General features: G+C 40.9%; 1 protein-coding gene across 8 annotated transcripts in view; it reads right to left on the bottom strand.

The window, feature by feature from the left end:
* Positions 1-14,822, bottom strand: part of LOC115279657 (zinc finger protein 883-like) — a 49,523-nt gene that overhangs the window by 21,714 nt on the left and 12,987 nt on the right. For 2 of the 8 annotated variants that reach the window (XR_003903561.1, XR_003903558.1), the window contains exons 2-6: positions 10,774-10,879; positions 10,465-10,611; positions 8,919-8,977; positions 2,620-2,678; positions 1,252-1,304 (exon numbers count right to left, since the gene is read on the bottom strand). Coding sequence is in view for 1 of the 8 variants with exons in the window: in XM_029924153.1 (XP_029780013.1) it covers positions 6,556-8,424 (1,869 nt within the window). In the remaining 7 variants the exon portion in view is untranslated. Of the gene's footprint in view, positions 1-322; positions 620-1,251; positions 1,347-2,619; positions 2,679-4,290; positions 4,865-6,075; positions 8,621-8,918; positions 8,978-10,464; positions 10,612-10,773; positions 10,880-14,822 lie in introns of those variants that run through there. The other 6 variants (XR_003903559.1, XR_003903556.1, XR_003903557.1 and 3 more) reach the window with 5 other exon arrangements.

Below are 14,822 nucleotides of genomic sequence, written 5' to 3'. Positions count from 1 at the left end.
TATTTGGTAGGTATAATAAATACATGTATTATAGAAAAATGTAAAAATACTTATATTAGAAAAATGTGAGAATGCTACTTTTCTATTTTGAAGAAATTTGTCTCTTAAGTAAATTATATTTCACCGGGAGCTCAATACCACTCTGAGAAGGATGGCTTAGCCCTTACCCTGACTCACTGAAACTCTCTTATGTGGAATATAGAAACCTGAATGTACTTTCCAAAAAAAGGCTACTCTGGCATAAATTTAAGACAGCAGATAGAAAACCTCAAGTGGTTCAGAAGTTAAGTTCAGAGAAGCAACCAGAAATTCAGATGATTACCTGATACTGGAAGGACTTGCTTCATTTGAAAACAGCTGTAAATCTCACAAGGTCAGATGATCTTGTAAGAATTTCAAACCTCCCTGCTATATGATTGGCGATGACGTAAGAATGGCCTCCCTTAAACACACTGATAGTATGCTTCACAGCCGAATATTCAGCAGCCTGTGTTTTGGCTAAATGAGCTTCAGGGGGAAAAAAAGGAACTTGTGGTTGCGTTCCATCTACTTTGGAGCCTCTGGTTAAATAATCTGCTGCTGCTGTGCTGTCATCTTGTCATCTGTAACATGGGGGCAGCTGGAAAAACACAGTCACAGAAACGATGTGTAGTTTTATGCCCAGTTGTCTTCATTTGTACCAGTACCAGTAACATTTAAACTATTACTCAAAGAGTACACATGCTATTTTGAATCATCTAGGACAAAACTCTGTCAAAATAAAGAAAAAGAAAGGGGCCCCAAATAACTATGATTTTCCAAAGGGGATACAATTATTTTATGGTAGATCTGGGATAAGAACCCTGATATCATTGATCCCACTCCATCATTCTTTTATTGGGTTTTGAACAATACAGAGAATTAGAACCCCTGTCTTATATGTAACTGGTGCAGGACTAGGCAAGATTGGAATCTGAGCATGGCATATTAAGAATCTGGAAATTTCTTTTTTTCTTTTTTCAAAAAAAAATTTAACAGTTATTGATTTTTGAGAGAGACAGAGCACAAGTGGGGAAGGGCAGAGACAGAGGGAGACACAGAAGCTGAAGCAGGACTTCTGAGCTGTCAGAACAGAGCCTGATGCAGGGCTTGAACCCACTGACCGTGAGATCATGACCTGAGCCAAAGCTGGACGCTTAACCCCTGAGTCACCAGTTGCCTGAATCTGGAAAATTCTCAAAACTAAATCAGATACATAGAAAACAGTGGTACCTGAATATCATTCCACGGGAAGAGCAAAAGGAGTAGCTGACGGTGTGTAGGGGCTGCAGTTACAAAAAGGATCGGTGAATTCCTGTTTCCCGGCACTTTGGAGGTTCCGCCCCAAGATACATTATTAAAATAAAATAAACATCTGAATTAGGTCATATTTAATTCTGCATGTTCATGTAAGCCAACAAAATATCCCAGGTCTCATCTACATTGTCATTTAGTTTTTATCTTGAGGTTTCATTTCTAAAAGTCTTTCTTTCCAAACACAAAACAGAGGTTGGAGAAAGGTATATGGGAGGTGGGTTTCTAGGGAGAATCTATTCAAAAACTCTTGAGTCTAGTTTCACATTTACAACGAAATCATGTAACCTCATGAGGAAAGTGAGCTCATCATCATAAAGGAAGGGCATTAATACTTTCTATCTCTACTTTAAGGGGCCTTATAAAGTATCAAAGTAAGAGGGGTGCATATGAATGCACATATTTTCATGATAGTCGTACATGCTTGAAAATAACTCTACAGAATGCACTATAAAAATCTCAATGATATGTAGCTCAAAACTAGTTCCCAGTTCTCCCATCAAAACTATGTAAATTAACAAACACCTATGTATTTCGTTAGTTACCAGACACCTACAGATACTGCTTCTTGCAGTACCTTGTCCCTCCCAGCCACCTGCCTTCCTCTTCACATCCATCCTCGATTCAGAAACCCTGGAGATTGGTTCATTAACTTATGCACACAATTAATTCATTCAGTCAAAAAAAAAAAAAAAACACCTTCCTTTTCAGTAAAGAAACCCTTCCTTAGTAGGTTTTATAGCTATGCTCAGGAAATATAGTAGAGATCACAAATGGACATCCCCTCTATCTAGTGGAGGGGGAGGCAAAAATAAACAAATGAGCAAATATTTAAACTTAAGTAAAAACATATAAACAAAAGCTAAATAAATGGATAAAATAACTAGCATATCAGGTAAGTACTAGAGAGAACTAGAAACAGGGAAGGGACATGGACATTGTTAGTTCATGGGAAGAGGTTGCCATGCAAAATTAAGTGATCAATGAAGGCTCTACAGGGAACATGACATGTAAGAAAGAGCATGAGGTGATGTGGGAGACAGCAATGCGCATGTCTGAGGAATGGATGTTACAAGCAGGGGCAACAGGCAGATGGAAACCAATGAGACAAGAGTGTCCTGGAATAATTGGGGAACAGAGAGGATGTCAGGGTGTGGTGACAGAATGAGCAAGGTGGAGAGGAGAAGGAAATGAACTCAGAAAGGAAATGGAGGTCCAGATTGCCAGGGCTCTGGAAGCATTTTAAGGACTTTGGTGTTTGCCTTGAGTGAGCAACTAGAGACTTACATGATATGGTGGGACCTAAGTTTTCACAGAATCTCTCTGGATGCCATGTGGATTGGAGACTGGAGAGGAGTAAAGACAAGATCAGGAAGATCAATAATTAATTAAGTGAATTACTCAAGGATATACCTTCTACTCAGTGAAGATTTAGAGCAGGGGTTAGCAAATAAGGGTCCACAGATCAAATTGGGTTCTCAGCCTGTTTTTGTATGATCCATGATAGAATAATAGTTCTTACATTCTGGAAAGCTATTGAAGAAGGAGAAGAAGCTACAGAACCTGTACATGGCCCACAAAGCCCAAAATATTTAAAATCTGAAAAATGTGTTTCACTACCTAATAACTGGCTGGTAGTAGGTCCTCAACAAAACTGGAAGGAAGGATACATGAGTAAATTGGCTTCTGAAAATACTTCAAAGTGACAGGCGTCAAGGAACATTTGTGTCTTTACCCCTAACCTTCAAAACCAACAATGTCATTTCCACTGAGCTATTGAAAATACAGTCTGGCTTTCAAACAATAAGCCAGGAGGCATTTTCTCACATTAGCGATGTCATAAACAGCTTTCAGGGGAAGTTGAAGTAGCAACAACTAAAAGAGTAACATTAAAATAACAACAAATAAAATAATAACCAAAAAACTCTTAGACAACTTTAAACTTTACAAATCATTTTTATGTTCATTATCTCATTTAGTCCTCAAATCAACTCCATGAGATAGGTATTATTTTCCCATTAGAAATGACCACATCCTAAATCCTTAGTAATATCTCAAGGAAAGTTGAATGTGAATGCTGAGGTTGGGTTTTTTTTTATATGGGAATGCTGGATGCTAAAATCAACCGGTATTTTCAGTTCAAGCCAGCAGACTAGAAAAACACATTTACTTTTTTGTTCCTCCTAAAACCATATTTAATAAAAGTGTAGAAAAATCAAAATACCAATCAACGCCAAGAGAATGTAGAAGTTATCAACCACAGAAAGATTTTGATACATTTCTAGAAGGCAAAAAGTGAAAGGCAGGACAGATGAACAGAATGATCAAGAAAGGACTGTCCAAAGAAGGGGCTGCACAAGCCGGTCTGCTTCTGCTGAGCCTTGTTTATAGTAAAGAGAAGAGAGAGTAGGGGTTGAAAACAAGGAGACAAAAGTTATTTTGGGGGTAAAAAGTTCATTTAAAGAGTTCCCCGGGTCACTCAGTCTTCCCTCTATATTAACTCTGCATGAATTACAACAGATTATTGGTGAGCGAGACAAGGGAACAGGCAGGGAGTGTTGAACCACAGGGTGTCAGCTATGGTCCATTGTCACCACTACCAACTCCATCCAAGACTACACACCATGGCTTCAATTACTATAACTGGAGATTTGTTGCTTCATAAATTTTCTTTTATTTTTTGTAGAAGACGTATGCATAATTTTTATTAATAGCAAGTGATGTAGTTGATTTAGATGCTTATCTATGGGGAAGGAAGGTATCTTTAGCATTCAAATATAAGACAATGTTTCTAGCATAGCAAAGGCAAATTCTTTGTGAGCAAGGGTCAATAGCTTGTTTTCTTGAGGGGAAGTATAAGAAAAACAGGATTCTCAGGAAAAGCAATGTTTGCTCCCATAATCACAAAAGAAGAAGTTCATATAATAAGTTCCTCCACAAGGTGCAATCAGCATATATTAGGGCCAGAATAAGGGGACAAGTCCCTCCGGATACCAATCAACAAGGGGTCTTGGGTGGAGGGGGCGGGGGGGTTGGTGCTCAGGAAAAACAACTGAGTTGGGGGGTAGATATGGTCATCATGTGATGGCAGGCCTTGCACACCTGCCTTAACCTCACAAGGAGTATTCTCAACTTGTGAGCTCAGAACGGCTCCCAACAACTAATCCATTTAATCTTGGGAGGCATAATAGTGTATACATTGTGTTTAACTCTGTATTATTCTTCATCATCAGAATTTTGGTGTATTTCTGAATAGAGACTGATGTACTACTTCCTAATGTGAATTCGGTGATATTTATTGACACAATTGATGTTCAATTATATATTTTTCTAAATATGTCTCCAAAGTTACCTTATTTCATGCACTGGCTGGTGTTGGCTAAACTGTGCATTTCATATGAAGGCCGTGCCTCATTCATCATGTGTGTAGCGTTTAACTCTCATAAGGCTTTTCAGATATTGATTAAGGATCCAATTCCACATGTAAGCACTGCAATTTTCTCTTCAGGTGATTTTCTATCCTGTAAGATAGCTATGGAATTGAGCAAGTTGTGAGTTTCAGCTATAGGAGGGACACATTAATTACCTCTGTAATGTTTCTTCTCAGTATAAAGGCTGTGATCCTGAGTAAATACATTCTTTGCATTTTATGTTTTTCCTCCAGTATGAATTCTGTGATGTAGAATGAAGCTTCACCTCTAATTAACATGCTTCCCAAATTCTGTATATGTGCAATATTCTCTCTAGTATTCCTTCTTTGATCAGAAGTCAGGGTGCAGCATTGTTTAAAAGTTTTGCCACATGCTATAGTATTCAGTGGTTATTCTCCAGTATCAATTTTCCAATGTGAAGCAAGGGGTGAGCAGTCCACAAAACTTTTCTCACATTTCTTAAATTTGGAAGAGTTGCTCCAGGATGAATTCTGTGATACTGAGTAAAGGTTGAAGAGTGATTAAAGACCTTACTGCATTCTTTACATTGGGAAGGTTTCCATCTACTATGAATTCTGTGACGTCAAGTAAGGTATAAAGGGCACTTAAAGATCTAGCCATATTGCTTGCTGGAGTCTGGCTCCAGCAGGTCCCGGCATCCCTGAAAGGATGGACGATGTCGGTGAAAGGGGGTGAGAGAGCTTCGGCTTCTTTTCTGATCACCAGACAGGCATCTCTGCTCTGTTGGGTTTTTTTGGTCTTTATTTATAGATCAAGTGTTAACATGACATCAAAAAAGAGGAATTTTTACTACAAATAATTCTCATTAATAGGATTCTTTGAAAAGTGTACAGAAACAGGTTTTACAGAGGCATTTTTGCAGAACTACTCTAACTTCAGTGAAGTAGTTAATTTTTACAAATACTAGGATAACAGGATATTCGCAGTGAAAAGCAGATAACATGCCCATTTGATTAAACTGGTAGTAAATCTTAAAACTAAGAAGATAGCAGAATGTTCTTACAACTAAGAAGATAGAAGGTAGCAAACACATTTGTTTATGTCAATAACGCTAAGATTCAGGCATAGGTTAGTAGTCATTCCGTCTGGCTCACAAAAGAAAGAAGGTATTGGCAGTGGTTAGTAAGTAAATCTTGTTATTTGACGTTGAAGGTGTAAGCTCCATAGGGGCCCTAGATGTGCCGGCCTTTGTATATGAGTTTAAGTTTTAACTACTCTTACCCATCCTCATAATGGATATCAGTGTAAGGGAAGGCATTTGTGGCACCAATTAACAAAGGTATGTGCAGTAACTTACACCTGGCTCTTGTTTATTTCTTATCTTTAAGTCTCCAGGCCAGAGTTAATAGTAACTCTTGTGTTTTTTAACTCCCTCTATTATCTATCTCTTGGGTTCGTTAAGTTCATTAAAAGAGCCTTTGGACAAACATCTTCACTGCTTTGTCTAAATTCTTCTTTGTTGAGGTGGAAATATGTGTCTTCCCATGAGGTATCGGTATGGGAAATACTGGTCTGATTTAGAACACTGTGAGGCCTAATCAATAACAGTCCCATTTCTAATGTGAGCCAATAGAAGGAGATACCAGTTTCGCTTCATGGCAGGAATGGTGGAAATGACTGCCATTTGCTTGCTGTGACTATGTCCTCCAGGAATGCCGACATGGCACCCAGCACCACTTTCTTAACATTTGTAGAGTTTCAATCTAGTATGAATTCTGTGATGTTGAATAAGCTGTGAGTGTTGGATAAATCCCTTGCCACATTCTTCACATTAGTAAGGTTTCTTTTCAGTATGGATTCTGTGATGAACATTAAGGGCTGATTGACGGCTAAAGGCCTTACCACATTCTTTACAATGGTAGGGTTTCTCTCCAGTATGGATCCGGTGATGATTAGTAAGCTGTGAGGACTGAGCAAAGAACTTGCCACATTCTTTACATTGGTAAGGTTTCTCTCCAGAATGGATTCTGTGATGAACATTGAGAGCTGATCGACAGTTAAAGGCCTTGCCACATTCATTACATTGGTAAGGTTTCTCTCCAGTATGGATTCGGTGATGACGACTAATGACTGAGAGTGAGTTAAAGGCTTTGCCACAGTCTTTACATTGGTAGGGTTTCTCTCCAGTATGGATTCGGTGATGTTCATTAAGGACTGAGAGCCTGTTAAAGAACTTGCCACATTCCTTACATTGGTAGTGTTTCTCTCCAGTATGGACTCTCTGATGTTTGCTAAGGCCTGAGTATTGAGGAAAGGACATGCCACATTCAATACATTGGTACGTTTTATCTCCAGTATGAATTTGACAATGTTCTTTAAAGGATGAGAACCACTTAAAGTCTTTGCAACAGTCTTTACATTGGTAAGGTTTACATTGGTAAGGTTTCTCTCCCATATGGATTCTGTGATGTCTGGTAAAGCCTGAGCGGTAAGCAAAGGCCTTGCCACATTCGTTACATTGATAAGGTTTCTCTCCAGTATGGATCCGGTGATGTTGATTAAGGACTGAGAGCCACTTAAAGGCCTTGCCACATTCGTTACATTGGTGAGGTTTCTCTCCAGTATGGATCCGGCGATGTTGATTAAGGGTTGAGAGTGACTTAAAGGCCTTGTCACATTCGTTACATTGGTAAGGTTTCTCTCCAGTATGGATCCGCTGATGTTGATTAAGGAATGAAGGCCACTGAAAAGCCTTGCCACATTGTTTACATTGGTAAGGTTTCTCTCCAGTATGAGTTCTGTGATGTTCCGTAGGAGGTGAGTGTTGGGTAAAGGCCATCCCACATTTTTTATGTGTGTAGGGTTTCTCTCCTGTATGGATTAGTCTATGTCCATTTACTAATGAGCCATAATTGAAGGTTTTACCACCTTTTTCACATTTGTAAGGTTTCTGTCCACTGTGCTCTCGCTGATGTTGAATTAGTGCTGAGGGCCTGTTGAAGGCTTTGCCACACTCCTTACAAATGTAACCTTTCTGTCCAGCATGGATTGTCTTATTAATATGTAGTATGGATGACTGACTAAGTATGTTCCCAGGTTCATTGCATGTGAGTGGGCTTTTTCCCACATGAATCCTCTTTCGGTCACCGACACTGGAGGACTGGTTAAGTATTTCCCCACATGCATCATATTTAGAAGGATTCTCTCCCAAATGTATACTCTTATGTGTAATGAGGTTGGTGCTTTGATCAAAGACCGCCCCATATGTATGCCATTCACCTTCGTAGTCTGGAATAGGAGTCTCCAGGTGTGTTTGATGCTCTTCACTCTCCGCATCCTTGTTCCGGTCTCTCATTAAGTGTCCATTCTCAAGGGCACTATGTTTATATCTATCCACCGACACTCTTTGGAAAGAAGTTTCTATGAACATCTTTGGAAAGAGGCTCTCAGTATCATTTGGAAATATAGCTGGGTATGAGGCTACTGTCTTCTTCACACCCCATAGCTGCCTCTTTTGTTCCAAAAAGATGACCAGGTCTGGCTTTGACACAACAAGACCCAAAAAGACAAGGTGTCCATAGTTCTCTAACATCACATCTCTGTACAGTTCCCACTGACTGTGGTTCAGGCATCGCAACTCCTGCTGGGAGAATTCGACGGCCACATCCCTGAAGGTCAGCTGTCCCTGAGAACTGGCCATTTCTTCCTTCACCTTCTCCTCTATTTTTCTTTCTCAGAAGATCTTTGTGGAGAAATCCCAGCTGAAGTAGGAGAAATGTGTCTGTAAAGCCAGCAAAGCAGCCTCTTTCCTAGTAAACTGCTTGCCTGCAGGCAGGACTTTCAAATCCTTCATAGATTTTCAAATGAGAAGGAATCTTCCTGGCAACTCTAATTTGCTGTTATCAAAACATTTTTATTAATCAATTAATTAAATTAATCATTATTTGCATCATTAACTATTTTAATCATCAATTAATTTATCATTAATAAAAAATATTTTGTCTTAACAAATGCTGTCTCAACAGGTTTGCTTCTGCCAAGGCAAATTATCTTAGAATAACCACTTGCCGTCTAATATATTTTGCCTGTAAGGACAAGTAAGAGAATGGTCTGTATTTCAAAAAAGCATCCTATCTGTCTACTCCTATTTGACAAGAGAAAGTCAAGAGGTAGCTTTCTCTGGGATATCCTTACCCAAATTCCTTGGATTGTCCTGAAGCCCCAACACGCATCATATGCTTAATTTTTCCTCCCTGGGAAATAAAAAGATGGAAATAAAATGATTGAAATTTATTGTTTTCAAATATATCTGACATCACATCTTTTTTAGGGTTCTCATAAGAAATCTTTGCCCAAAATTTGTATAAGCTTGCTATTTCTGTTCAAACAAACACCAACAAGAAATTGTTCCTTCCTGAACTTAAATGATATCCCATAACCTTAGTACTGCTGGTCGTGTGATGAAGGATAACACCACAAATAAGGACCAAATCTTCCTCTGCAAATTGTATATAACCAGAAATGGATTTAAAAATTGCTTTCTCTTATCATGAATCTCAACAAATAAGGACCAAATTTGCCTCTGCAAATTGTATATAACCGGAAATGGACTTAAAAATTCCTTTCTCTTATCATGAATCTCAACAAATAGAGGCACCTGGGTGGCTCAGTTGGTTGAACGTCTGGCTTCGGCTCAGGTCATGATCTCACAGTTCGTGGGTTCGGGCCCCGCATTGGGCTCTGTGTGGACAGCTAGCTCGGAGCCTGAAAGCTGCTTCGGATTCTGTGTCTCCTTCTCTCTCTGACCACCCCCTGCTCATGCTGTCTATCCGTCTCTCAAAAGTAAATAAAACATTAAAAAAAAAAAAAAGGACCAAATCTTCCCCTGCAAATTATGTATAACCAGAAATGACTGTTGCACCAGATAGGGGCCCAACCCCTTTAAGTGAAACTTAACCCGATCTCTTCATACAGTAAGTGTGTACGTTTTGTGCACATGTCTACTGGCATTTCTGTCCACATGTGTATTGGAGGACAAGGAGCACATGAGCCCCAGTTTAGAACTACTCCAGAATGACACCAGATTCAAGAAGTCCTGGTGGTGGAAAACGGGAAAAAGCTGTATAAAACAACTGTGCCATCCCTGCCATGACTGTGAACTCAGCTGACCCAAGCTCTGGCCAGTCTTCTCTGGTTGGAAGCGGCAGGACACCACTGCCATAGGGGCTTACTTTACCCCACCTGTTTGCCTTGACGGGCTTTTATCATTTCCAGATTGTGTACTTACATACATCTGAGTATAAAACTTTCTTATTAATCTCCCTTTGCTCCTGTGTCTTTTTGAATCAGCAGTAGAGAAAGAATTAATCTGAGTGAATGGTGATGGGTTGAGCCAGACTTACACATACAGAATTTTCCATGTCCCAGGGACTGGGATGGGATGTGGAAGTGGTTACATGTTCTACCTGCATGTGCTCACTTCTGCAATCTGCATTTTAAATGTAAGGCAGGACAGTCCGGGAGGAAGTAAGGTACAAAGGGAGAGATGAAGTGACTCACCCTTGCCTCTTCCCTCTGTCTTTTGTTCTTCTCTGATCCCGCTCTGACCTTACTAGAGGCTAGATACCCCCTGATGTGTTAAAGGAAACTGGTCAATACTTTTTTTAAAGAAATGTTTGACACTCGTGCGAGTGGCAAGTGCGGCATCTGTTGGAGACACAGGTGTAGGTAGGGCACTCACTTGCGTTTGTGTAAAGTTTGAGAGAGGGTTCCAGTCTCGCGGCGCTTGCAGGGACCCCAGAGAACGGGAAAAGATTGGGTCCCCCTGTCTGTTAGAAATCCTGCTGGTGGCAGCAGCAGGGTTTCATTTCTGTTGGAGATCACTGTGCTTTTGCATGCGTGAAAAAAAAAAAAAAAAGAAATGTTTGAATGTTTTCTTGTATGTCTTCATCTTTAATTTAGACTTAGGCCAATCATTTTTACACATTCCCTTATCACCCAGGGAGGATAAATTTGAGCCTAGACGAATGAAGGGAGAAAGAGCACGTACCTGTTCTGTAATTGTCGGAAATTTCAGTTTCTTTGAATTTATTGTGCTGCTTAAATGCAGTAGAAGAGATCCTCTTCAGTAATTGGCCCAGCTCTGATCGAAATGACTAAAATATCAAATCACACAAGTTACAATTGTGCCTAGTTCTGGTTGACTTTAGACTTTTTTTTGCTGGATCTCTACTACACATAAAAAAAGGCAAAATTCTTGACTGTATGGAGCCTACATTCTAGGTGGATGGGAGCAGAAATACAAACATGCAAATTATCTAACAGGTTAGCCAGTAACTAATGTTATGGAGAATAAAGCAGCATATGGAGCATTGTGATTATAGGCAGAATCACAGCATTTAATTTAAATGGCAGAATAAGCCTCACTAGGAAGGTGGGATTTGAACAGGCCAGAGGGAGGTGAATGAAACAAATGTCTAAGGGAAGAGCATTCCGATAATGGGAATCATCACTGCAAACGCTCAGAGGAAAGGTACCTGATATCCTCAGGGAGTGATTATAAACTAATATGCCTGGAACAGAGTCAGCAAAAGGAGGTAAGAGAGGAGGACAGAGAAGATGTGGGTTGAATTCCTTGCACCATTTATTGGTTGCACAATGACAAACAGTATACCCAATCTTTCAAGTGTCTCGGTGAACTCAATGCTTTTCCCATGGCCTATTTACCTTGCAAGATTTTGGGAAGGATAAAATAAAATAAGGTAAGGAAGTAATTTAAATTGTTGTTGTTTTGTTCTATAAATAAGGATAGATGCATAGTAGATAGATAGATACACACATACATACATACATACATGGATGGAGATAGGAGATATATACATCTACACTTAGTGAGTTCCTTAGGCAATAATGCTTTAGTTGCCTTCACCAGGTAATTCAAATAGGAGATCCCATTTCAACAGGAGCAAAGAAGTGCCGACTTTATGAAGTAAACACAAGGAAAATATGATAACTGAGCCTAAAAATGCATGGCATTGAGTCTAGTGCAACATTTATGAGATTAGCCCTGTAAAAACAAAGAACACCAGCACACAGAGGCTGCCGGACCCCTCCAGACACTCTCTGCCTGATTCATTTACTCTAAGTTGTTTATCACAGTTCCAGAGGATCAAAGCTCCTGTTCTGTGACTACAGAGAATCGCCTGCCCTTTGTAGTCAGAAGGGCCTCTCAGAAGCAGGGTTAAAATCCACTTTGTTTCTAATAGTCGTGCACCCTCTTTCAGCCATGCCTGGTAATATTACCAGGGACAACTTTTATTTTTTTATTTTTTTTAAAGAACTATCTTTTTTTTTTTTAATGTTTTATTTATTTTTGATACAGAGAGAGACAGATCATGAGAGGGGGAGGGTCAGAGAGAGAAGGAGACACAGAACCGGAAGCAGGCTCCAGGTTCTGAGCTGTCAGCACAGGGCCCGACGCGAGCTCGAACCCACAAACGTAAGATCTGACCTGAGCCGAAGTCGGAGGCTTAACCGACTGAGCCACCCAGGCGCCCCAGGGACAACTTTTAAACATTCATACTTCCTGATTTTTATTTTTTATGTTTTATTTATTTTGAGAGAGAGACAGAGGGAGACAGCTCGAGGAAGGGAGGGACAGATAGAGGGAGACACAGAATCTGAAGCAGGCTCCAGGCTCTGAGCTGTCAGCACAGAGGCCGATGATTGGCTCAAACTCATAAACCAATGTTGACACCCTCAGGAGGAGCCAAGATGGCGGAGAGGAAGGGAGCTCGGTAAACTTCATCTGCCCCATCTATTGAACTGAGAAGGACATTACTCTCATCTGCAAGAGGAGAAGGAGAAAATACGGACTCCAGAAAGAAGAGAACCTCAAAGATACCTGAGTGAGTGGGTGCGAACTGGGGAGATTGGAAAACGGGCCAGCCCAAGACGGGCAGGGGAGGTGGGAGCTCCAGCCCAACAAGGGGCAAGCACACGGAGCCTGAGAGACAAAGGGAAAAGACAGAGAAATTGAACATGCTCATAGTCCTGTCTCTGGGGAAGAGATAAAGAATGTTTAACCGCATTTGGAGAGAGAAACTCTCACTCCATATATAACTGCTGGGTAGCCCAAATCCCAAACCCAGGTGGCGCAAGGGAAAGAACAACTTCCAGCCCTGCGCCATCTTGGTGGGGAGTCAGTGGACGCCGCCGCAGCAGCACCAAGGGTGCTCACTTCAACCTTGGTTTTGGGAGTGGGAGCACGCACCTCATTTCCACGGTGCATCTTGCCCCCAGCATTGGCTGCGCAAGTCCCAAATCCTGGGTCCCAACAGGGAAAAAATAGCCCCCACCCCTACGTGATCCCTGCAGGGAGTTGGCGGCGGTGGAGGCCTGGGCATGTGCTCAAGCTGCAGGAGCTCCCAGCTCATTTCCAGCAGCACCTCAGGCAACAGCTGCACGAAGCCAAGAGAAACTCATCCCTCCCCCAACGTGATCGCGATCCCGAGAAACTCATCCCTCCCCCAACGTGATCGCGATCCCGGCTGGGGGTTGGGAATCCACAGTTGTGTCCATGAGTGCATGCACTCCACATCCTGTTGCACATCTCGCCTCAGGCAGCACACCTCGCCTCAGGCAGGGGCAGCCGAAATCCCTGCCTGAGCCAAGACAAACTGATCCCTCCCCCTAAGAAGCCAGCCCCCAAAACAAATACATCTCATCTGTGGTAGCATAAAAGTGCATGGACTAGAAATTTGAACAGAGGCGGGCTTAGAAAATATAACTTGGCTCAACCGCAGCACAAGGACATTGGACTCATTAGAGTGGCCTAGAGTGCGTAGTTCCAGTGGAGCTTGGTGAGCCGCCATTCTCTTCTCTGCAGATACCAAGGTGGAGCCTCTGAGAGCAGCCTCCAAGTCCTACCACACTAAACCACGCCTATCCTCGAGGGAGAGCTGCTGCATTTTTTCTCTTTTTTTCTGTATTTTTTTCTTTTTTTTCTTCTTTTTTTGTACTTATTTTTTATGATTATTACCCTTTTTACTTAAATATTTTTAAATATTTACTCCTTATTTACCTTTCTCCTTTCTCCCTTTTTTTACCTTCTTGCAATCCAGATATATTCTCCTGTATCTCATCCTTACCTCTCTCCCCAACTGGTCATACACTTTTAGACTGTCCACTGTCCTTTGTTGTCTCTGACCCTCTTTATTTTTTTTTCTTCTTCTCTTCTTTTCATCTCTTTCCTCTCCATTTTCTTTCATTTCTTTCCCCCTTTTAATGTGTTTGTTTGTTTGATTTGTCTGTGTGTTTGTGTGCTTCTGTTCCCTCTGTGTTTGTCTGCCTCTTTTCCTTCTTAGGGCTACACCAAGAACCAAGCCAAAGTGTGCATGACGGCAAGTCCCAAATATTGCTGAGTAGGGAAATAAAATATTCAAAGGCACAACAAGAGAAACTGAGAAACACCATTAAAAGAATATTTCCTAAAACGACAGGCCCTGGACAGTCAATAAGCCTCCTTTAACAGAGAAATATTAACAGGTGCACAGTGCATAGCGAGCTTTCTAAAGGTGACAAAAGACAGAAAACTAGCAAAAATGACAAAATGAAGGGACTCTCCCCTGAAGAACCTCCAGGAGGAAGTCACAGCCACAGAACTGCTCAAGGCAGATCTAGATAACATACCGGATCAAGAATTTTAAAAACTTGTCATAAAGTTAATCACTGGGGTTGAGAAAAGCATCAAAGAATCAACTGAGACAATTATTAGGCACTTTGAAAATAGGTGTGATGAGTTAAAAAAAAAAAGGCTATAGATGAGGTCAATAACAAAATGGAGGCAGCCACCTCAAGGATTGACGAGGCAGAGAGAAGAATAGGTGAATTGGAAGATATAGTTATAGCAAAAGAGGAAGCTGAAAAAAAGAGAGAGAAATTAATCCAGGAGCAGGAAAGAGGAATTCGAGACCTGAGTGATACAATCAAAGGGAACAACATCCGTATCATAGGAATTCCTGAAGAGGAAGACAGAGAGAAAGGGCCTGAAGGCATACTAGACCAAATTATAACTGAGAATTTCCCAAATCTGGGAAA

The sequence above is a fragment of the Suricata suricatta genome, chromosome 16, assembly GCF_006229205.1.
Source record: "Suricata suricatta isolate VVHF042 chromosome 16, meerkat_22Aug2017_6uvM2_HiC, whole genome shotgun sequence".
NCBI lineage: Eukaryota > Metazoa > Chordata > Mammalia > Carnivora > Herpestidae > Suricata > Suricata suricatta.
The sequence above is the reverse complement of the archived record's forward strand: the minus strand, read 5'-3'. Positions and strand labels throughout refer to the sequence as shown.